The 23,690-nt window shown below is 39.2% G+C and overlaps 1 protein-coding gene across 3 annotated transcripts in view; it reads left to right on the top strand.

Moving 5' to 3' along the window:
• The window catches only part of LOC126777835 (polyamine-transporting ATPase 13A3-like), a 53,311-nt gene extending 40,468 nt beyond the window's left edge, over nucleotides 1-12,843 (top strand). For all 3 annotated transcript variants that reach the window (XM_050501042.1, XM_050501043.1, XM_050501041.1), the window contains exons 6-20: nucleotides 2,000-2,162; nucleotides 2,531-2,735; nucleotides 2,808-2,994; nucleotides 3,562-3,697; nucleotides 4,995-5,160; nucleotides 5,811-6,011; nucleotides 6,265-6,465; nucleotides 6,801-6,926; nucleotides 8,448-8,601; nucleotides 8,798-8,919; nucleotides 9,460-9,577; nucleotides 9,967-10,088; nucleotides 10,595-10,756; nucleotides 11,555-11,681; nucleotides 11,762-12,843. In XM_050501042.1, the coding sequence (XP_050356999.1) occupies nucleotides 2,000-2,162; nucleotides 2,531-2,735; nucleotides 2,808-2,994; nucleotides 3,562-3,697; nucleotides 4,995-5,160; nucleotides 5,811-6,011; nucleotides 6,265-6,465; nucleotides 6,801-6,926; nucleotides 8,448-8,601; nucleotides 8,798-8,919; nucleotides 9,460-9,577; nucleotides 9,967-10,088; nucleotides 10,595-10,756; nucleotides 11,555-11,681; nucleotides 11,762-12,738 (3,167 nt within the window). In that variant the 3' untranslated portion in view covers nucleotides 12,739-12,843. The remainder of the gene's footprint in view (nucleotides 1-1,999; nucleotides 2,163-2,530; nucleotides 2,736-2,807; nucleotides 2,995-3,561; nucleotides 3,698-4,994; nucleotides 5,161-5,810; nucleotides 6,012-6,264; nucleotides 6,466-6,800; nucleotides 6,927-8,447; nucleotides 8,602-8,797; nucleotides 8,920-9,459; nucleotides 9,578-9,966; nucleotides 10,089-10,594; nucleotides 10,757-11,554; nucleotides 11,682-11,761) is intronic.
• Nucleotides 12,844-23,690: the final 10,847 nt, after the last annotated feature.

Raw genomic sequence — 23,690 nt, 5'->3', positions numbered from 1 at the left:
ACAAACGCATATAATGAAAACACACACACACACATCGATCATAATAAAAAAAAGTAAAACAAAATAATACACAGGCATGCTCACAAAACAAAGCGTATTTAAAATATTGTATCTATGAAGGTACATGTGTACGTATAACGTACATATAACGTACTTATGTAAGTATATAAATTACTAACAATACAATCAATTAATCGCAGATATTTATTAATAGCTAAATAATAAGCTAATATATTATTTTTTCGGTATCGGTTGGCGGACAAGCATATGGGCCACCTGGTGGTTATTGGTCACCAGCGCCCATAGACATTGGCATTGTAAGAAATGTTAACCATCGCTTATATCGCCAATGCGCCACCAACCTCGGGAACTAAGATGTTATGTCCCTTGTGCTGGTAGTGGCTCACTCACTCTTCCAATCGGAATATAACAATACTGTGTGGCGGTAGAATATATGATGAGTGGGTGGTACCTACCCAGACGAGCTTGCACAAAGCGCTACCACCAGTAAATCAAATAATAATATGTGTAATCGATTTTAAAATGAAGCTTCAATATCGCAATGACTTACAAGCCGCCTAGCGATTAAAAATCGTCGGTTCGATCCTGACTACTCGGGCTATAATCTTTCCCATTCAAAACAAGCTTTACGCTTAATTGTTGTGGTAACTAGGAATGTTAGTTATTTCCTTAAAAAAAGGGAATTCCTAATATTGTTTATAAAAAATGTATTTTCAAATGTTTGTGCTTCAATATGATTAAATATTAATGTTTTTTTTTATTAAACTTATCATTTAATGTAAAAATAAAATGTTTTATGCTTTGTTGTTTCCGGTTTTGATAAGGTATTTGTATCATCTGACACAATATTAAAATACGTAAAATATTTATATATACTTAATTATTTATTTCGAAGTAATTATTTATACAATACATTGTATTCGTTATAAAACTACGTTTGAGAATACAATCAAATTATAGGGCATTGAATGTAGAGCATTTATAATAGGTAATGTTTTTAAAGGTTGACGAGCCGGTTGGCGTGGTTGGTGGATGCTTACCTTTCACGCCGAAGGTTGTGGGTTCGATTCCCACCCAGGACAGACATTTGTGTGCATGAACATGTCTGTTTGTCCTGAGTCTGGGTGTAATTATCTATATAAGTATGTATTTACAAAAGAAAAGTAGTATATGTAGTATATCAGTTGTCTGGTTTCCATAGCACAAGCTCTGTACAAGCTTAATTTGGGAGCAGATGGCCGTGTGTGAAAAATTTCCTAGGATATTATAGGATATATTATTAATGTCTATACCTTCAGACTGAAATTGCGTTGGAGATATATTGGGATAAGTCTGCGCCCAATCACAGGTGCACTATCTATTGTCTCAATCTCAGACGAAGCAACGGTTTTTATACGGTATTACGGTTAGTGTCTGAAAAGAAAATCTAATAATTCTAATCGAAACTTGAACTCAGGAATTCGCGATCTGCAACTATAAGACCAAAGAGTAATGATTTCTGGCCTATGGCCGACGCCTAACATAAAATTACCTTTAGAACAAGATACATAGAACACGTATATTTCATCACAAAACGTGAGGCAATGTCAGTTTGATAATACTCTGTTTCCAAGTTTCGAATTTAAAATAAAATCTGTAATCATTTTTAATAAAAAAATCTAGTGTGTTTGACAAAAGGTATAATAAAATAATAATGAATAATAAATATTGCCATGTTGCAAAATATATTATATGTTATACATATAAACAAATATAAACTTGTTGTTGGTGGCGCATTGGCGATTGGACTGGTTAATGTTTGTAACAGCGCCAATGTCTATGCGCGTTGGTGATCACTTACCATCAGGTGGCAGTCTGCCCGAACGCGTATAGCATAAAAAAAATACCATCTTCCGTTTTTCAAACGAGAACAACACAAATATTGTATTTAGATCTGAAAATTTTATATTTATATTATATACATCTTTCTCTTGCACAGATGTCCAGCAGTATCGTTACTTCCGTCACAAGAAACAGCATTTAATATGGGATGCGGTTCGCGCACAGTGGGTGCGGCTCGCGGGGGTGGAGCGCGGAACCACGTGTGCACAGCTACACGCAGCCGCCGCCCGGCCGCCGTGCTCGGAGCGACGATTGCGCATGTAATTTATTATATATATTAATGTATTATATTTTAAGTAGGGCAGTAATGGTACAAACCTTTACCTAATTTCAGAAAAGATTTTAAAAACATACCAAGCATAATCCTATCTAGCGTAGCTTATTATGTTTATAACATTGCATTCACCATGACATGATTTAATGATTAAATTATTTTGTGTCTGTAGTTATACTGGCAATACAGTGTTGTTGTAGTAATTAATGGGGAGGTGACCTTGCCAACAAGGAAGATCTTAAAAGATTGCTAAAATTATAGATGCTTAGAGGAAAAATCCAATGTGACTGCTTCTTTTGCTTGCAAATCATTTAATTTTTGCACATTATCTAATACATTAAGTTTTTTTTTTAGATTAAACATTTACGGTCTCAACGAAATCAAAGTTCCCGTTCAATCGATAATGACGCTTATCATATTGGAAGTATTCAACCCGTTCTACGTGTTTCAACTGTTCACGATAGCCGTGTGGCTGGCCGAGCCGTACTACTACTACTGCATCGCCATCGTGCTAATGTCTACGTTCGGGGTCGCCACGTCGGTGATACAGACGAAAAGGGTCAGTGGCTTAACTCGCGTCGAATGACCGACGACGTGCCGCGCCACGGTAACCAGCAACCCGTGCCCGCAGAACCAGCAGAGCCTGCGCGCGACGGTGGAGGCGCACGACACGGTGGAGCTGTGGGGCGGGCGGCGCGTGGCGTCGCGCGCGCTGTGCCCGGGCGACGTGCTGGCGCTGCCGCCGCACGGCGCCACCATGCTGTGCGACGCCGCGCTGCTCTCCGGCGCCGCCGTCGTCAACGAGAGCATGCTCACCGGTGAGCGCCGCTGAGCATGACGTAGATAGAGAGTGATAACCGCATCCATGACAAAATATGTGTCAACTTTTATGGTTACACGACTTTGAATTTCAATAGTTATATCGGCATCCGTATTTATTTATATAGCATAAGATAAACTTAAGGATACCGCTAAATTATTTCAAACTATATTACTAACATCACCTTTATACTCGGTGGCAGGGCTTTGTGCAAATCCGTCTGGGTAGATACCACCCATTCACCAGATATTCTACCGCGAAACAGCAAAACTTAGTATTGTTGTGTTATGGTTTGTAGGGTGAGTGAATCAGTGAAACTACAGGCCCAGGGGGCAAAACTTCTTAGTTCCCAAATGCCTGTCTGCTTACCTGTTTTATAAAAAAACTTGAGGCCTGTATAGCTATAATTAAAGTATGCAACATAAATATTAAATTGGTCGTTTATCAATAAATCTTAATTATACTAGTGTTTAAGTTAAGCATTTATTTCATTCACCGTTACTTTTAGAAGTATTAAATGAAATTTGAATGAAAAATGAAATTCTAATGTTGAATTAATTTTCAGGTGAATCAGTCCCAGTAACGAAAACGGCTTTACAAAGAGTCGACAAAGAGTTCAATTTGAAGGAACACTACTCGAGCGTACTGTTCTGCGGCACGAAGGTTATACAGACTCGATATTACAATAACGAACCCGTTAAGTGAGTATTTTTTAATTATTTATTAATTTCGCATTATTACTAATCAATATAAGTTCAATTAAAATATAATAAAATAATTTAGTCTCATTATTATTATTACAAAAGATAACTATGTCATTTTTTTTTAATCAAAGTTGATATAGCGCCTCCCGATTCCCACCCGACGCAAAGCCGCCCATAATGCAGGCCGCATTTCCGCGCTGTATGTAGTAACAGCCTGTTAATGTCCCACTGCTGGGCTAAGGCCTCCTCTCCCTTTTGAGGAGAAGGTTTGGATCCATCTCCATCTCCATCGCCATCTCGGCTTTACAACTTTAGTAATAGTTAGTTAGTTTAGAGATGGCCTAGTGGTTAGAACGCGTGAATCTTAACCGATGATCGTGGGTTCAAACCCGGGTAAGCACCACTGAATTTTCATGTGCTTAATTTGTGATTAAAATTCATCTCGTGCTTGACGGTGAAGGAAAACATCGTGAGGAAACCTGCATGTGTCTAATTTCATTGAAATTATGTCACATGTGTATTCTACCAACCCGCATTGGAGCAGCGTGGTGGAATAAGCTCTAAAACCTTCTCCTCAAAAAGGGAGAGGAGGCATTAGCCCAGCAGTGGGACATTAACAGGCTGTTACTGACTGATTACTGATACTAAAGTTGTTACAAATAATCGTATACAGATCGACTATTTGAATTTGCGTGTTAGTATTTTCCCGCTAAATCAATACCAATATTATAAATGCGAAAGTAACTTTGTCTATTTGTCCGTTTGTCCGATACGCTTTCCCGATTAAGCCATTGAACAGAATTTGAAGAAATTTTGTAACGAAATCTTGAATCCCAAGGAAGGTCAAAGAAGGTACATTTTTTTGTACCTGTAAAATATCTCCTCCGCCTGACACGCGGGTGAAGTTTTTAGTACGGATCAGTTTGCTAGGTCGTGTCATCATAAATTGATGCAAAAGTTAAATTAATTCAAATAACAATAAATACGTCAACAATATATATATATATATATATATATATATATATATATCTATTTAAAAATAAAAAGAGATGATTAGTACACCTCCTTACCGCCTTATTTATTTATTTATTTCATGTCCTTCACCCAAAGGTTGTCTGGAAGAGATCGCTCTTTTAGCGATAAGACCGCCTTTTGTACAAAATAGTTTTCGTTTTTTGTGTTTAAAATGGTTCTGTAACTCTTTTGGTCTACAATAAAGCATATTCTATTCCATTCGAATAAATACGTCTTTACTTCGGTGCAATAGGTAGCTAATAAATTTCACATGTGACAGAGCACTGGTCCTACGCACTGGATACAACACGAGCAAGGGTGAACTGGTTCGAAGCATCCTCTACCCTGTACCCGCTGATTTCAAGTTCGACAGGGATTCCTATAAGTTCATAATAATCCTGGCCTGCATTGCTCTCGTGGGTTTGGGGTATACTGTGGCTTTGAAGGTAGGTTTTAAACTGCTATTTGTTTTTGTCGGTACTTTTGCATAAAACTTATATTTAAACGGCAGGAGTAAACGTAAACGAATCTTTGCTTATTACACAACATTATTCCACTTGTATCCGCTTAATTTTACTTATAATTTTCCGGAAACAATTTCGCGGACATTTTGCGACCCTTTTCCAAGAATCCATAATGAATAATTCATGGCGTGTCAATTCAAGGTCATTCTTTATTCCTGTCATTGGGATCGGCTAGTCTAGCCGAGATGGCCTAGTGGTTAGAACACGTAAATCTTAACCGACGATCGTGGATTCAAACCCTGGCAAGCACCGCTGAATTTTCATGTGCTTAATTTGTGATTATAATTCATCTCGTGCTTGACGGTGAGGGAAAACATCATCTGTTCTGTTCTGTTCTGATCCATTGATAGGAATAGTTAGAATTAGTTCCTTTCCATTCATTCTTAACATTGACCCTTATTAAAAAAAAAATAGTTAAGTATGTTTTGTTACTGAAAATCCCGTATATATATATATATATATATATATGAAATGCTACTGCATATTTAATATTGATATTATAACTTACAATAACAATAGCATTCGACGGTTTCAAAGCAAATTCATGATTATTACTTTATTACCGTTTTCAGACCTACAGAGCGATGACAGTGGGCGACATAATACTGAAGGCGCTAGATATAATAACTATAGTAGTACCGCCCGCGCTACCTGCCGCTATGACGGTAGGTAGGTTGTACGCGGTGGGAAGACTCAAGCGTGCCAGGATCACTTGTCTGAACACCAGGGCCGTTAATGTTAGCGGATCGTTGGACTGCATTTGTTTTGACAAGGTAAGTAATTAAAGGATTCGATTTATGAATATTTTTAATCTGCTGTTTTGCGTTCCATATTTTGTATCTGTTACACTTAAATGTCCATTGAACATTATTTCTTTGGGACTTTCAATTTTACATAAAAGAAAGCTTAAATTTCCTATGCTATCGACAAATCACAAATATTGTTTATATTATAACTTATATAAAAATGTATAATTGAAAAAAAATAATATATTGATAATATGATGTGAATATTTTATATTTATAGACAGGTACATTAACAGAAGACGGCCTTGACATGTGGGGGGTAGTAGCTGTCAGTACGGCTTCATCCCCTCCACTTTTAGGACGACCTCAAAGAGACCCGAGACAGTTAAATGATCTCCACGAATTAAAGATAGGAATGGCTTCCTGTCACAGTTTGACTTTGTTAAATGGGGAATTAGCTGGTGATCCACTGGATTTGAAGGTAATGTGGATTTATGATTTAATTAAAGGTATTTTATTTAGTAAAACGAATAAAGTTATTTTTTATATAAAGTGATAAAGTTAAATGAATAAAGTTGGTTTTCACGTAAAAATGATTAAGGTTACAAAAACAATGTCTTTTTTTACTTATTTATATATTTAAATTGATTAACGAAAATTTAATTATTGTCACATAAAAATATAAGTTCTATTAAAATTCCTAAGTCAATTACGGTCGTGATGATAGAAAAGGACAAAGGGTACCCAAGCCCCGCCTCCTCTTCAAACGCAGGCGGAACAAAGTATTTGTATTCTAATCGATTAAATGTTTTGTAGATGTTCGAATCGACGAGCTGGCTCCTCGAAGAGCCCGATGTGCCGGAGCAAGCCAACTATGACATGCTGACACCGACCGTCGTGAAGCCGCGTGGGCCTGCCAACATCAACGTTGACGACTTGCATGTAAGCACAATCACATTTCAACTCATTTTCAATACCACATTGTAGAGAAAAACAAATAGGCATTTTTTTTTTAATTTGGTTCTTCAACACTTCAACTGATTAAAATATACATTATTTTATATATATAACAAAAGTAAATACTAATTCTAACTGTGACTTAAAGAAGAACACAGCAAGCACAAAAAGAAAACAATTTCACTCAACAATTCACAATTTTTTTTTTATCACACACAGCCGTCTGATCCCAAACTAAGCAGAGCTTGTATGTACTATGGAAACCAGACAGCTGATATACTACATATACTACTTTTCGTTTGTAAATACATACTTATATAGATAATTACACCCAGACTCAGGACAAACAGACATGTTCATGCACACAAATATCTGTCCTGGGTGGGAATCGAACCCACAACCTTCGGCGTGAAAGGCAAGCGTCCACCAACCACGCCAACCGGCTCGTCTACTTTTATTACTACTACTTGTATTTAATTAAACATTATCAACTTAGACATTTAAGTTCAATTGATATGATAAGCCGTTTGTAGATTTTTAGAATCATAAAGTTAGAAAACTTAAGTAAGGTAAGGTAAGGCTTTACTTTTAACTTTTAAGGTAAGTAGGTAGCTTTACAATTAATATATTGTATTGTCAGTACAAAAAAGAAGCTAGACGAGATTCTATGAGATTGAAAGTTACTAGTGAGGTAATGTTGATAATATAATAGTATTATTGATGTCCTTTTGATTTACAAACAAATAGTCTAGCTTTACCGTTCGATGGACAGTCTACTCGAGTTAACGATTTTTAAATGTTCTGTAACGAGTAAAGTGAAGTGAGGAGCAGGTGTAGGGGAGGCGCTAGTGTAGCGGTGTGAAGTGCGAGGCGAGTAAGGGAGAGTGGACGGGGATTGCGTGGTATAAATAAATGCCTTGCTCGGTATGGAATTATTTATTACGCAGTGTTAAAGTGTTTATAAATAATTACCAGTGTATAGATTTAAAAGTTAATAATATATTGAAATTAGGCAGTATTTCAATAAAAAGTCTTGTTAGATTTCTTAATGAAGGCGATTTATATTATTATATTTGCTTACAAGTGCCATTACATTAATATTAACAAAAACGAACAACGCCACTAGCGGCAGACAACAAAAAACAACTCGAACGTTTATGAAGGCAGTCCGTAACAAAACGTTTACAAAGACACCTATGAACTACTTTTACTTTAAATTTATTTATTTTTTCAACATAATAGTTTTCTGTGAAAGTGATTTGTAAAAACGACTTTCTCTATTTTTCCTGAATTCCTTACAGTTTTGTTTCTTATTCTAAGCTGTATACTGGAAAATTTCATACTAATACTGAGGCATAACATAAAAATAATGTAATTCAAATAGATTTTGTTAAATTTTGTGAGTTGGAAATCGTTGTGATTTCCAACTCACAAAATAAAATTGTTTCTCTGGGAAAAGTATAAGTCTATTGCAGTATTTTAAAAATATAATTGTGATGTTTTCAGGTCCCCCTGGAGGTAGGAATTGTCCAGCAGTACCAGTTCGTGTCTCAGCTGCAGCGCGCTTCAGTGGCGGTCCGACTACTGGGCGAGGACGTGCTGCGAGTGTACTGCAAGGGAGCCCCGGAGACTCTCCGCACTCTGTGCAAACCGCACACAGGTACACTACTGACATATGTCATGAGTTTTTGTATATTCGATTTAGATTTTTAGTTTCTCTTTGGAGAGTAAAGCATCGCAAGAATCTTCATCTGTCGTAAAAAATTCAGAAATATCCATTCATCCTTAACACGAGAAATCTTTGTCCAGAAATGGGGACATTCACGGGTAACTTTATTTTTTTTTTTTAATTCTAGTGCCAGCAAATTTGGATGAAGTTTTGAATTCGTACGCAGAGAAAGGATACAGAGTTATCGCAATGTCGACCCGAATTTTAGAAGCGACGTTCAAGCAATTGCAGAAGATGAAAAGAGAGGAAGTAATTAACTAATTTTTTTTTTGGCCCTTGTAACTGTGAACAAATCCAGGGATTCGATGTTTGTCAACAAAAAAAAAACTACTAATGTAGCCTATAAGCTAGTAAGCAATTTTGAAACATCATTTTTACGAGATTTAAATTTAAATCTACCACTGGTTTGGAATTTAGATTCTACGCAGCAGAACCGCACTAATATTAGTAGTTACTTTTTATCAATCATTTATTTTATGTATCATATTGTATACAATTATATTTTTGTATTATATTAGCTTTTTCTTCATCTATGTAATCTTGTGCAAAAGGTATGCCTTATGTATTTATTTCGAAGTGTTGCATTGATTAAAAAAATAAGTACATGTCATTCGGATGATAATACAATAATATGGTACGTCGAACTGACCTGAGTGCTTATGTACTTTTCAATCGCTAATAGTAATCGCTTAAGTTTGGATTCATTTGGTCTCTCTCTCTCTCTAAAGAGTTCTTGACTTACATTGATAAAATCGTACTTTTTAATATTATGTTTTGATATATTTGTAGGTGGAGTTAGATTTGGAATTCCTCGGTCTTATAATAATGGAGAATCGACTGAAGCCTGCCACTACGAGCATCATCAGAGAGCTGAAGGAGGCCAACATTCACGTGGTTATGATAACTGGTAAGTTTAAACCCTACGTGTCCAGAACTGTTTTGGTACAGATTTTAATAGATTTTTATAGACTTTGTTTATTAAAGGCCCTTTAACTAAGACTATGACGTGTGATAGTTTCATCTTAAGTAAACGTATAGACAATCAATCTTAACTAAATTAATAGACAATGGATTTATGTCGCATTTATTATATTTACTAGTTTTTATTTCACATCATCTGTCCACAAGTTTCGGTCAAGTTTTTCAAATGTATTTCAAAACAGTTTCCGGACAGTGCAAAATTTTGCTGCATATTTATACCTAATCGAACCGGGCGGAGGAGACGGATTGACGGAGCTCGTTTTCGAGCTAAAGTATATAATAGCACACGTACTGAGTGCCCCGTGCGTGTGGCAGGCGACAACCTGCACACGGCGCTGAGCGTGTCCCGCGAGTGCGGCGTGCTGCGCGCGCACGAGCGCGTCGTGCGCCTCGACGCGCGCGGGGCGGCGCTGCTCGCGCGCAGCTCGCGCCACGGGGTGAGGCTCTTTATTTTTGGACGACTGAAGCTTTCGTACCACTGGGCGTCGACGAGGATCGGGGACTGTCCCGAGACTATGTAATCGATTTAAAAATTATTCCAAACGACAGGCCGCTAGACGGTCACACCCGTACGATGTCTGATGATGGTGGAGTGTTCTGTTTGTTTCCATTTCTTGCTAATGCTGTCTCGCTACTGATTATATCATTAGCGAGGCTGGCTTCTTCATCTACTAGATGAGAAGTGAGGTTTTGAATTGTTTGACTTTCTTCATCGAATGACAACCATGCTTATCCACGTGAACGGTATGTTGATGGTAATGTACTTAGAATCTTAGTGATTACTGCTGTGTCACTAATTTTCTCCTCAGTCTAAGCTGCTGCTTAATAATAGCTGCCTTGCTAAGCTTGCCACCTTGGACACGTGTTGTGCCATCGTATCACTGGCACTGTCCTATCGCCTCTTGTGGATAAATATGCCTAATAACCATGAATGATGTTCCAGGTGAATGTGGGCGGTGTCGTGTCGCTCGAGCTGGTGTGTGCGGGGGAGACGGCGGCGGACAGCGGGCGAGGTTCGTGGCGCTCGGCTAGCGACTCGCAGGACGCGGAGGCGGGCCGCAGTGAGCCGCAGTATAAGATCGTCATGACCGGCGACACGTGGCAGGTATACATATACGTAATTGAATTAGTTTTTAGGCGGGTTCAATAGCACTCGTTCTGAAACTAAGGTAGAAATGAAAGTTTGTTGTGGAACCTGGCGTCCGATGCAGTTCTGCGCGTCGCTTTTACTGAAGGTGTCCGCGTCGTTTGTTATGCACACGAAACGTTGATGTTGGCATCGAGGGAAAATTTTGAGATATCCTATGAGGCGGCAACTGTCCTGTGCGCTTTCCGCCCCTGGATATTCTGGCGGATATGGACGTGAGGGTCTATCAAGAGACCTTCATAATCAGTCAGAACAGTTATAGCGCGCCCCCTCCGAGTGCGCTCGAGGCGTTGAAGCGATGGAAACACAAGAGGGCTCTTGCAACGTGGCGCGACCGTCACTGAAAAGAATGGTACGCACGCAAACGGTTCTACGATGCGATCCTGCTAGCCTTCGAAGCCTTGATGAGACGAAAGCATCGAGTCACCTTCCGACTTACGCAGGTAATGACCGGTCAAGTTTGGAGAATACCTGTGTAAGATCGAATGCGATCCACCGCTCAGCATACGTTAGAGACAGAGATTGCGGAAATTGAGACCCTGGTCCTTAAGGTCGGACAAGATCTCTCCCTGCGAGCAATCGTGGCGGCGATGCTGTGCAGCGAATCCGCGGCGGCGTGTTTCCACTGCGTGAAAAGAAGAAAGTGAATGAAAGTTACAGCGAATTAAATCAAAAAATAGCAGTTAATCGTACGTGGTAATGATTCGAAAATACATAAAAAGTAAGGTTAGGTTAGATACAAAATGTCTGTTTCAGGTGCTGCGGACTCACCATCCGTCGCTGGTGGGTCGCGTGATCGCCCGCGGGGCCGTGTTCGCGCGCATGTCGCCCGACCAGAAGCAGCAGCTCGTGCTCGACTACCAGGCGCTCGGCTACTACGTCGGTGAGTACAGGCCGGTCGGCGGTCGGCGAGCCGGCGGCCGACGGGCCTGTACTCACAGTACGGCATGTGGTGTGCTGCAGGCATGTGCGGCGACGGCGCCAACGACTGCGGCGCGCTGCGGGCGGCGCACGCGGGCATCTCGCTGTCGGAGCTGGAGAGCTCGGTGGCGGCGCCCTTCACGGCGGCGCAGGCGGACGTGGCGTGCGTGACGCGCGTGCTGCGCGAGGGTCGCGCCGCGCTGGCCACCAGCTTCGGCGTCTTCAAGTTCATGATCGCCTACTCGCTCACCGAGTTCCTCTCGGTCGCCTTCCTCTACTACTTCGACTCGAATCTCACCGACTTCCAGTTCCTGTTCGTCGACGTGGCGCTGATCGTGAACTTCGCCTTCTTCTTCGGAATGACGGAGGCGCACTCGGGCCGGTTGTGCGAGGTGCCGCCGCTGACGTCGCTGCTGGGTCTCGTGCCGATTGCGTCGCTGGCCGGCCAGATGCTGTTCATAGTCGTCGCGCAGTACCTGAGCTACCTGGCGCTGACTACCTTTCCGTGGTACGTGCGACACACGTACGAAGGCGAAGAGGCCAACGAGTGCTGGGAGAACTACGCTATCTTCACGATCTCCATGTTCCAGTATATAACCATGGCCATAGTCTTTAGTCACGGCTCGCCGTATAGGCGCTCCGTGGTCACGAACAAGCGGCTGATGGTGAGCGTGGTACTGATGACCGCCATTTGCGTTTACATAACGGTGTCGCCGGCGGAGTGGCTATCGAAGTTCCTTGAATTAAAAATGCCGAAAGATTCTCTCCTATCCTATATCGTAATAGCTTTGGCGTCATTTAACTTCGTCCTGGCTCTGTTCTTCGAGAGAATCGTAATAGAATATATGATGGAGCGAAAGCAGATGATACCGAACTTCTTGAAAGAGAGGCACGTGAGGAAGACCCCGCACCTGATGATAAAGCGACAGTTGTCGGATATGGATTATTTGAGCTGCGACAGTGTAATTAAATACGACAAGGAAAAGAACGGTTCTGTATTTGATTCTATTTCGGAATAAAATTAAAATTACCAATACAAAACCAATTAAAAACTTTTATATTTGTTGCAATGCAATGTTTACAGTTCAAAATATTATTTAATTACAAAATAGTTTCTTTCTTAATTCGAATCAAAATCGTTTAACGAGAAACTGCCATATGTTATATTATTTCAGATCTCCACATGAGGTATATTTATTTATATTTTATAATTCATTACTTACCTTATTTGTGATACAATATATAAACCAAATAGTTAGGAAATATAATTTCTGGCTTTAGATATATAATTTGAAAGCACAAAAAACTGGTATGGTTTATGTAAAACGGATTATATAATAACCGTTAATGTACAATCATTCCATTCTTTACCTCATTTTTGAAAAGAGATTTTTCTATTGTTGTAATTTTAGTGATTTTACTAAACTTATATTTTTGTGACAATTTTTTTTTTCATTTATGAATGAATTTATTGCATTTTTTAAAAACATTATTTAAATCAAACTTCCTAGTTTATGTCATGTAAAATTTTCTTACATTATTTTTTTTTTGTGTTTTTGCTGTCTGTACTTGTACTCGCTCTGTATTCTTTAATATTAGTTTTAAGTATATTGTGATAATCACTTTTAAAAAGACGTCTTAATACAAATATGTTAATCTTTATAGGTTGTTCAACTAAATAATTTTAATTTAAAATGTCGAGATTAAGCAAGTTTTTTTATCTGTAATTCCTATAATTATTAAGATGTATTAAAAAAATATAATGTAAAATATAAGTTGGTTTGAGCATGAAACATTTCAAATAGTGAATTAGTATTGTTTAGTTTTAAATAAATCAATTACAGCACACTCGCACAGTAATCTCTGTGATTTTTTAATTAAATCAAATTTTGACTACAATAGATTGTAATACAAATCTATATAAGTAATATATAAGTTATTAACTAAAAAATATAGCCTGTATTTCTCTTAAAATTTAAGCAATATATACATACATATGTTCAGTTTGAAACCGGCCAACAATGTTTATTTTAATGATTTTTTTGACTTTGTACACAATTTTTATTGTAAGTTGTACTTATTATGAATATGGCCTTCAAACTATATCTTAGAAAAAAACAATAATTCCGCTTCCATTTATTGTAACGACAGTATTAACTACAGTTAAATTGTTACGTTTTATTTCTTAAAGTTTTAATTTATTTTATATTGATCGATATTTGTACAAATATGCATCTCCGAGTCGAGTAATATTCGATATTCATGCTTTTCGTAGTGAATTTATTGTAATAAATAATGTATTTCTAATTCAAAAATGTTTTATTTTTACACGCATACACTGTTATATATATATTTTTCGATTTAATCACAAATATACAGTTGGTATATCATTTAGAGTTATTCTAGTTCAAATATTTAATTTGAGGCAAACAAGCCGGGTATCTACGTAACTTTTCATGACAAACGTATTAAATGCGCCCATCTGTCACTTTATACCTATCGTTAGATTTGAAAATTTTGCAATAAGTTTCCTAATTCTAATCTCCAACACAGAATGGAACAACTTTAGCCTTACTTTTATTAAATGGCCCTTTGTCTATCAAAGCCTGTTCGTCCATCCCGATTTTTGCTTCATTCCCCATTTCTAAAAGTTCTAATTTATCATATTATTAACTAAAGAATTTATGCGCGGTGGATTCTTATTACAGCCAATTAACATTTGGAGGGGACTTTTGCCGGTACTCGTAGAAACGGTACAATTTATCGCTAGTTGAACTTCACCAATAACAGACTTTCAGGACTTATGTAAGGAATTTTCGGCAATTGAAAAGCAGTTTATATTAACAGACATACAGCGTCCCACTTGTCAATTATCACGACAAGTACCTAGTGCTAACTATTTCATGTAATTCTAAAGACCAATATTCACACAGGTCCCGAAATTCCTGACCGGGAAATGATGTACCTTGATCAGATATAAATGAACGTTTTGGGGAGACAAATAGTGAAATAATAGAGAATAACATGCCTCTTTATATCTAGGTATGGAGTCAATGTAAACGGCGAGTACATCTCACACCTTCGATTTGCCGACGATATCGTCATCATAGCAGAGTCGCTGGAACAACTCACCGAAATGCTGCGTAGCCTAGGCGAGTCTTCCCGGTGTGTCGGTCTCGGTATGAACTTGGACAAGACCAAGGTCATGTTCAATAGGCATGTCGTGCCGGGACCGATATACGTCGAGGGGAAACCTCTCGAAGTTGTTAGTGAATATACCTACCTAGGACAGATAATACAAGTCGGTAGGAACAACTTCGAGAAGGAAGCCGATCGAAGAATTCGCTTGGGATGGGCAGCATTTGGCAACCTTCGTCAAGTCCTCAAGTCGTCTATACCGCAATGTTTGAAGACGAAAGTCTTCAACCAATGCGTCTTACCTGCCATGACATACGGTGCCGAAACGTGGACACTAACTGCGGGACTAGTCCACAAATTCAAAGTCGCTCAGCGTGCTATGGAGCGAGCTATGCTCGGAGTATCTTTGAAGGATAAGATCAGAAATGAGATTATCCGGAAAAGAACCGGAGTCACCGACATAGCTTGCAAAATTAGCAGGCTGAAGTGGCAGTGGGCTGGTCACGTATGTCGTAGGACCGATGGCCGTTGGAGCAGACGAGTCCTAGAGTGGAGACCGCGAATCGGCAAGCGCAGCGTAGGGCGCCCTCCAGCCAGGTGGACCGACGACCTTAAGAAGGTGGCGGGCACCAACTGGATGCGGAAGGCGGAGGACAGGGAGATTTGGCGCACCTTGGGAGAGGCCTATGTTCAGCAGTGGACAACGATTGGCTGTTGATTGATTGATTGATTGCCTCTTTAGAATACAAATATTTTACTGCGGTTAAGTGACAATATTTGTAAACGAATCTATTATGAATAAATTCTTTAGCTTCTTGACTACCACTTAATTTATATATAAAAGCCGTTTTCTCTATAGAATTCTTTGAACTCGTCATCAGATATTCTACCGCAAAACAGTAGTTGGTATTGTTGTGTTCCGGTTTGAAGGGTGAGTGAGCGAGTGTAATTACAGGCACAAGGGACATAATGTCTTAGTTCCCAAAGTTGGGGGCTAATGGGCGGAGTAAGCGATGGTTAAAATTTCTTACAATGCCAATGCCTATGACCGTTGGTGAATACTTACCATCAGGTGGGCCATATGCTCGTTTGCCTACCTATACTATAAAATAAAAACCAGATACCGTATCAAGGGAAGTCTGGCCAGACCTAGAGAATTTATTTGTTCGTTTCTGAGTTGGAGTGGTTAATTAACTCGAACGGTATTAGAATTGAGTTCTCGGTAGTCTATGCATAGGCGGTCTGAGCTGTCTGTCTTTTATACTAGCAAGGACTTGAAAAAAGAGACGTATTCTACCTAATTATACCCTTTGACTCGAGATCAGCTATAATAATTCGCAACGCTGTCCGCTCTGATGGTGTCTATACGGATGTCTTTGGACAATTTTGTTGGGATTTTCAGCCTAATTACCATTTCACCTGTACTGAGAGTTTATTTTTTTTCCGCTGGAAAAACACATTTACGTGTTTCTCCCTCATGAGGTGGGGGGATATATGGGACTTGCCGACGCTGAAGGTGCCGGAATACTTACTAAAAAACCAGCGGTACCCACTTCGTCTTGTCGGGGGACGTCACGGTATCGCTTGCGCATACTACCGTGCCGTACCGACGGTTGGCCCGCTGCGGGCTTCGTAATCCTAGGAGTTCTCGGGATACAGAGACCCCTTAGCCCCGGCGACACTTACGGCGGGATGAGAAGATGCGCATAGCGTCAACGTCTTCTCCCCGGTCTTTTTCGACGAAGCTGGTCAGCGGAGGCACTCTCCTCACGTTCCCGCTCCGCCGCCTAATTCTACGACATGACATTTTCGCAGAAGGAGACCATCTCCATTCAGCACCTCTCGCTACCAAGCATGGCATTTATCACGCTCAGCAGCGAAAGCTCTCCGCCGATTAAAGTCTCCAGAGAAAGGCGCTGAGGCCTCCAAGCGGCACACTCCATCAGAGTGTGGCATGCCGTGTCCGTAGGTGCCGCACCGCACGACACCGGCATATAATCACCGGCATGGCGTTTCAGGTCCTCCTACATTTGGTAGGAGCCGGCTTAAGGTAGCAGCAGCGTTGATGAGCTTCGGGCCAAGTTGGACAAAATGCTGCCCAAAGCTCCATCTTTTATCCAGGGTCAGGCCCAGATACTTCATGTGGGCCTGCACCTTCATCACCGTCCCCTGGACGGTGATACATGCCCCTCGAGGAGGACCTGCAAGGGTTGAATTAGCGTTATCCGTAACAAAACTATTACCGAATTTACTTGTAATAAAATTTAGTGGTTTTTTATAGTACATATCAGTAAAGTCAATATCAATATTATATTTATTATTCGATTCGAGCCTAGTACAAACACAAAAATTGACATCGCGAGATATTTGAATGCGGTCGTTATTATTATTATTATTATGCCTATATCACTAGCTACGATAGTTTCCAAAGTTTTTGACAGTGTGCTCAACAATCAACTTAATAAATATTTTAAGCCACATGATAATCAGTTTGGTTTTCGGTCTGGTCTCTAGACTGAAACTGCAGTATTAAGTTTAAAGCAAACTGTAAAATACTATACGGACCGTAAAACAACTATTTATGCATGTTTTCTCGATCTGTCGAAAGCATTTGATTTGGTTGCCTATATTTGATTGATATCCTTTGGACAAAGCTGGAACAAACACAAATACCACCAGAGGTTACTAGAATTTTAAAACATTGGTATAGCAGTCAAATTAACCATGTCAAATGGGATGGAGCGCTATCTCGATCGTATAGTTTGGAATGTGGGGTAAGGCAAGGAGGGCTGCTTAGCTCACCTACGCTCTTCAATCTATGTTAACGAGCTCATTGATATACTCAGTAACCAGCATGTTGATTGCTATATTTTGAGGGAGTTAACGTCAATAATATCAGTTACGCTGATGATCTGGTTTTGCTTAGAGCATCAGTTTGTGGTCTAAGAAAACTATTAGCAACTTGTGAAGGCTATGCCAAAACACATGGACTTATATATAATGTAAAAAAAGCATGATGATAAGTTCAAAGAATCTTTATTCTCAAAAAAGACGAACGTCACTTACATGAGAACAACATGACATGAAGTTAAATATAATAATGGTCGCCATATAGGTAGGTACTCAGCTAACGAGATATAAAGTAAGTTTCTTATGTCATCAGTATTAATTTTCCTAAATGTAACGTGAGAGCCGATACTTGAACTCGTTAATTGAGCTTACATTTTTTATAGTGTGTAGTAATTTGTTATAAAGTTGTACTCCTTCAAACGTTATATCTTTTCGTGCATACTTAGTTCTAATTTTCGGGAGAACTAGTAAACTAGGTCGGCGGGTGCTACGCTTACTTACATGCTTCACATAGGACAAATCAGATGGACTTACTAATGATTTTTCGTATTACGATACATGAGTTACATATAGAAAGCTGTCATAATCCTTGTTTCATTGTAAACTTTTGTTTAGGTGTTAGAGAGAGATATCCAAAAAGTATTTTTACTATTTTATTTTGTTACCTTTGAAGTTCTTGTTATTTTGTTTTAGCAGCATTAAATATATTTCGGTTAAATATAATAGATGTGACTTGACTAAGGAGTTGTAAATAATATAGCGCAGTTTCTGAGGTATGCATTTAGAAAAATTTTTTTTACTGAACCAATTAAAGGGGAAAGTTTTTTCTTAATGTGATCTATGTGGTTATTGAAAGTTTGATAGTTGTCTATTCTTAAACCAAGATATTTTTCGCAAGTTTTCTGTTCGATTGGAATGTTGTTAACGGTTAGCGCATTATGCTGTGGAATAGTTTTATTTTTTGGTTTAAATATTACATAGCATGTCTTGGAAGCATTTATCGTTAATAGATTATAATGGAACCATTCCTACAAAAGATCTAGATGTTCTTGTGTTTTAGCAATAATATCACTTATGTTGTTTCCAAAATAAAACAAGCAAGTGTCATCCTCAGACCATGTAGTTCTAATGCTGAGATGTTATTTACATATATAAGAAAAAAAGTGGTCCTAAAATAGAGCCCTGTGGAACTCCATAGGTGATAGGCAAAGCCACACTTTGGACACTTCCAATTCTAACAACTTGCGACCTGTTTGTGAGATAGGATTTTAATATTTTAAGTACCTGTGATGCCAATGTTTTCAAGTTTATGTAAGAGGAGGTTATAATGTTTAGGTGAAAAGTAGGTGTATAGAAGGTTAAATTATGACTTATGGTATCAAAGGTTTTTTTAAATCGATGCCCACTGCGATGTTCTTTTCTGTTAGATATAAAATCAAAAGAGTCCAAGTACGTAGCTAAGCGACTGTGAATTAGTTTTTGTAATATTTTTGAGAGAACTGGCAATACAGAAATTGGACGATAGTTTCCTGGGTCAGTTTGAGGTCCAGATTTATGGATAGGAGTTACTTTTGCGATCTTTAATGAGTCCGGGAAACTTTCTTCAGACATAAGTTTGTTGAAACATTGCGTCAAGCTTTTTGAAATCAAATTTCGTACACATTTTATAGCTTTAGGGCCAATTTTATCTATAAGAGTGCTTGTGTTAGAATCTAGATCTTTTATAATCGTTAATGTTTGTGATGTGATAACTTTTGATTGCATGATAATTTTTGAAGGAGCACAATTTTGCTTTGTTTTATTACTGTTTATTAAAGTCCATGTCCTGTTTGGGTTGTTTGTATTGCTTTTAAAAAGTTTATAATTTTATAAAGTTTGAACTTTTAAAAAGTTTATATTTTTATATTTTCGATGTGTATCCATAAGTAGTTGTTCCCATGTCGGTAAATAGATTCAAATTGGTTGTGTTTTAAGATGTCGTGTTTATAGGTTGATACTCCACCTCCTCTCACGTCTGTCCTATAATTGTAGTAGTATGTATAATTGTCTATCTGTAGCTGTAAAGCTTGATCTACTGACGCTATTCAAGTTACAGAGAGTAGAATGACATGAACAGTAGTTGGTATCGCTTTTATAATATATTTTAATTCGTCTAGTCTACCTTGCTTTATGCTCGTCTAGTCTACTTTGTCTTTATACTTCGCGCGTTTAGGTATAAGAGCGATAGTCGTGCGTTTTCAGTTTGTAATTCTCGGTAATCATTAACTATTTGGTAATTTATCGTATTAGCTGGGCTGCTGTTTATTGTTTGGAGTTTTTTGGGAGCGTTTTAATGATCACACCGACCGTGTTCCTATATTTAATTGCGATATCGGTTTCTGCACGATTTGTGCGTTGGGTCAGATCCTCCTTGATTTGATGATCTTTGAAAGTGGTAGCAAATGTCCAAAATAATACCTTCGGTAAAAATTAATAATATGAGCTTGACTCAGGATTTCCAATTTAAATACCTTGGACGTTGGACAACCACCAGTCTCAAGGATGATAATGACATTGAAAGGGAGAGGAGAGTATTGTCAATAAAAGCTAACATTCAGTCAAGGGCTGTAAAAAAAAACATTATTCCGCGCTTACTGTACCTCTTTTTATACATGTAGTTTGTGGACTAATTATACATTAAAATCATACAATGCTCTTCGTGTCCAGTACAATAACGCCTTTAGAATGCTGATGGGGTTGCCTCGCTTCGGTAGATAGAATATAGACTGTTTTTACGCATTAATGCGAAAAATACGTATACATTTGTTTGGCTATGACGCCATTAAAGGGACTATTGTAACTTTCTGCAAGTGCCACATACGTGCTCTTTCTTCTTTTAGTTCCGTGTATTTTGTAAGTTTTTCATTTATGGTGTTTTGCAGATTGTGTGTATAAGGTATGCCAATATCTATTAAAAAGGCTGTTTTTTGTACTTTGTCGACGATTGTAATATCAGGTCTATTGTAGTGAACTGTGCGATCTGTAATGCTGTATGGCTTATGTACTTGATATACGGAAAGCTAGCGGTCCTGATGGAATACCAGCCATTGTGCTGAAGAAGTGCGCGGCGGAGCTGTCTCCTGTGTTAACGCGCCTGTTCCAACTTTCTCTCTCTTCGGGATGTGTGCCGGAGGCTTGGAGAAGAGCTAATGTGCAAGCGGTTCCCAAAAAAGGGGATCGGTCTGACTCAGCAAATTATCGACCAATAGCTATCACCTCAGTACTTTGTAAGGTGATGGAACGGATTCTAAACAACCAACTGATCCATTACCTAGAAGATCACTGTCTAATTAATGATCGTCAGTACGGGTTTCGACCAAAACGGTCCACAGGTGATCTTCTAGCGTACGTAACACACCTCTGGGGTGAAGCTATCGACAAGCATGGAGAATCGTTGGCTGTCAGCCTCGATATCTCCAAGGCTTTCGACAGGGTCTGGCACAGAAGTCTTCTCTCCAAGCTACCGGCATATGGTCTGCCTGCTCAGCTATGCACCTGGATTGCCAGCTTCCTACACAAGCGTAGCCTTCGTGTTTTAGTAGATGGTTGCGCTTCACAATTCTATGTAGTGAATGCTGGGGTCCCCCAGGGATCTGTGCTATCTCCCATACTCTTTCTTTTGCATATCAATGATATGCTCTCCCTTGGGAACATACATTGCTATGCAGATGATAGTACAGTGCATGGTGGATACCACGGACGCGCAGTGGCTGGGCGGGCGGAAACTGAGGAGAGGCGGGAGAATCTTGCCATTGAACTCGATAGGACGTTAGAGCTCATCGCCAAATGGGGTTCTGATAATCTTGTTGAGTTTAATGCCAAGAAAACACAGGTATGCGCTCTCACAGCGAAAAAGTCACCATTTTACCCTAATCCCTCCCTCTGTGGCACACCGCTGATGATACAAAGCAAAAACGCCATGCTGGGGATGGACGTTCGCTGCGACCTTAGTCCAAGGGATTACATCGAGGCTATTATAAAAACAGCTTCACGGAAACTCGGAGTTCTGAACAAGGTGCGGCGTTTTTTCACGCCACAACAACTGTGCCTGTTATACAAAACACAGGTACGGTCTTGCGTTGAATATTGCTCGCACCTTTGGGATGGCTCCGCTAAGTACCTACTGGAGGCCTTGGACCGGTTGCAGTGACGTGCAGTACGCATTATTGGCGACGTAAAGGTCACAAACACCCTTGAACTTTTACAATTGCGTCGCGAGATAGCCGCACTGAGCGCTTTCTATCGACTGTATCACGGCGAGTGCTCTGAGGAATTATTCTCTCTAATTCCTGCTTCCCCCTTCCTTCTTAAGTCCACGCGAGCTGGTTCTCGATGTCACCGCCTAACTGTGACAGCAATTCCATCGCGCACAAAGAAATTTGGCAACTCCTTTCTTTGTCGCACTACCAAAAAATGGAATTCCTTACCAGCTCACATTTTCCCCTCATCTTACAACCCGGGTTCCTTCAAACGAGGCGTGAAGAGGCATCTTGCGGGCCGGCAAGGCGGTGACGGCTAGTACAGAACATTCTTCCCGACTGTACTGGCCGTCGTCGTGTTTGGACTCTACTACCACTTACCATCAGGTGGAGTAGAGTCATTTGCCATCCCGGACATATAAAAAAAAAAGTACTTGAAAATACTACTCACAAATTATACTACACTGTCGTAGTACTTTATTGCGTGTATATTTATAGTACCTATGCTATTTTGTCAGATATTAATTTGTATTTCAGGGAAAGTTCTTACAGTAACAGCGTGTTAATGTCCCACTGCTGGGCTAAGGCCTCCTCTCCCTTTTGAGGAGAAGGTATGGAGCTTATTCCACCACGCTGCTCCAAAGTTCTTGGTGTACTATATTTGCAACCTGATCGTGTCTGTGCTTATAATCTGATTGATCTATTGCTCTGCATGCGCCAGTTATATGCTGTATCGATTCCGAAACACTATTGCATCATCTTCATAAGTCTGTGCTTAAGTTGGTTATTTTCATTATGTATTTCTGGTAATTGCGGGTTTCTATAACTTGATCCTGTATTGCGATCATAAACCCTTCAGTCTCAGGGAACAACTCGCCTCGACTCAGCCAAGCGTTCGACGCATTTTTGTCGACGTTACTACGGCATAGGTCTTGACGATGTCTTTCGTGCAGTGACTTACGGGCCCAGTCACTTATTTTAGCATGCTGTCTATCTGTCTCTCACTGTTTTGCATGTTTATATCCTGTAAGTTCAATGGTGTGAGCTTTTTATCTGATTGTACTATTGCGGCATGTAAATTTGATGTGTTAGATTTGGGATAGATATATTTACGTAGGTTAGTAACTTGATTATTAGGCATTTATTATTATTATTAACAGTAGGATCTATACCGGGTATTTTAAAAATATCACGTCCTATTATGACGAACATTGGAATAATATCGGAATCTACAACAATAAAATTTGTTTCAAAAGTACGCTTTAAGTTTTTTAAGCGCGTGTAAATAAGTACTTAAATGCCTATTAAGTGCTACACAATCTTTATAATAATTCTGAACGTACCTGCATATCGTTTTAGCAGAGATAATCGTCTGTGGTCTCAATTTTGTCCGCTCTATCTCTTTGCAAGCCGGTCGATAATCGCAAGTTTGTTTGTAGAATATTCAATGTAATATAAGGTCGTAAGTCCCGAGGTCCTGGGTTCAAAGCCAAGGTCGGGTAGGGACCAACGAGATTTATTAATACATAACTATTCCCCTTTATAATTTATATACACTTAATTTTACTTCCAATAACAACTATACCGACGTTCAAAATGCATTTTTATGACGCCTTTAAGGTATGTGTAATAAATACCAAAGATTATTATTATTTCAATGAAGGTCAAAGTCGTTTATCTATCAGTACCCCAGTACCAGTTTATTTAAAAAAATGAACAAAGTTAAAAAAAACAAGGTATTTATT

The sequence above is a fragment of the Nymphalis io genome, chromosome 24, assembly GCF_905147045.1.
Source record: "Nymphalis io chromosome 24, ilAglIoxx1.1, whole genome shotgun sequence".
In the NCBI taxonomy this organism is placed as follows: domain Eukaryota; kingdom Metazoa; phylum Arthropoda; class Insecta; order Lepidoptera; family Nymphalidae; genus Nymphalis; species Nymphalis io.
Note: the sequence above shows the minus strand (reverse complement) of the source record. Positions and strands in the feature narration are given on the sequence as shown.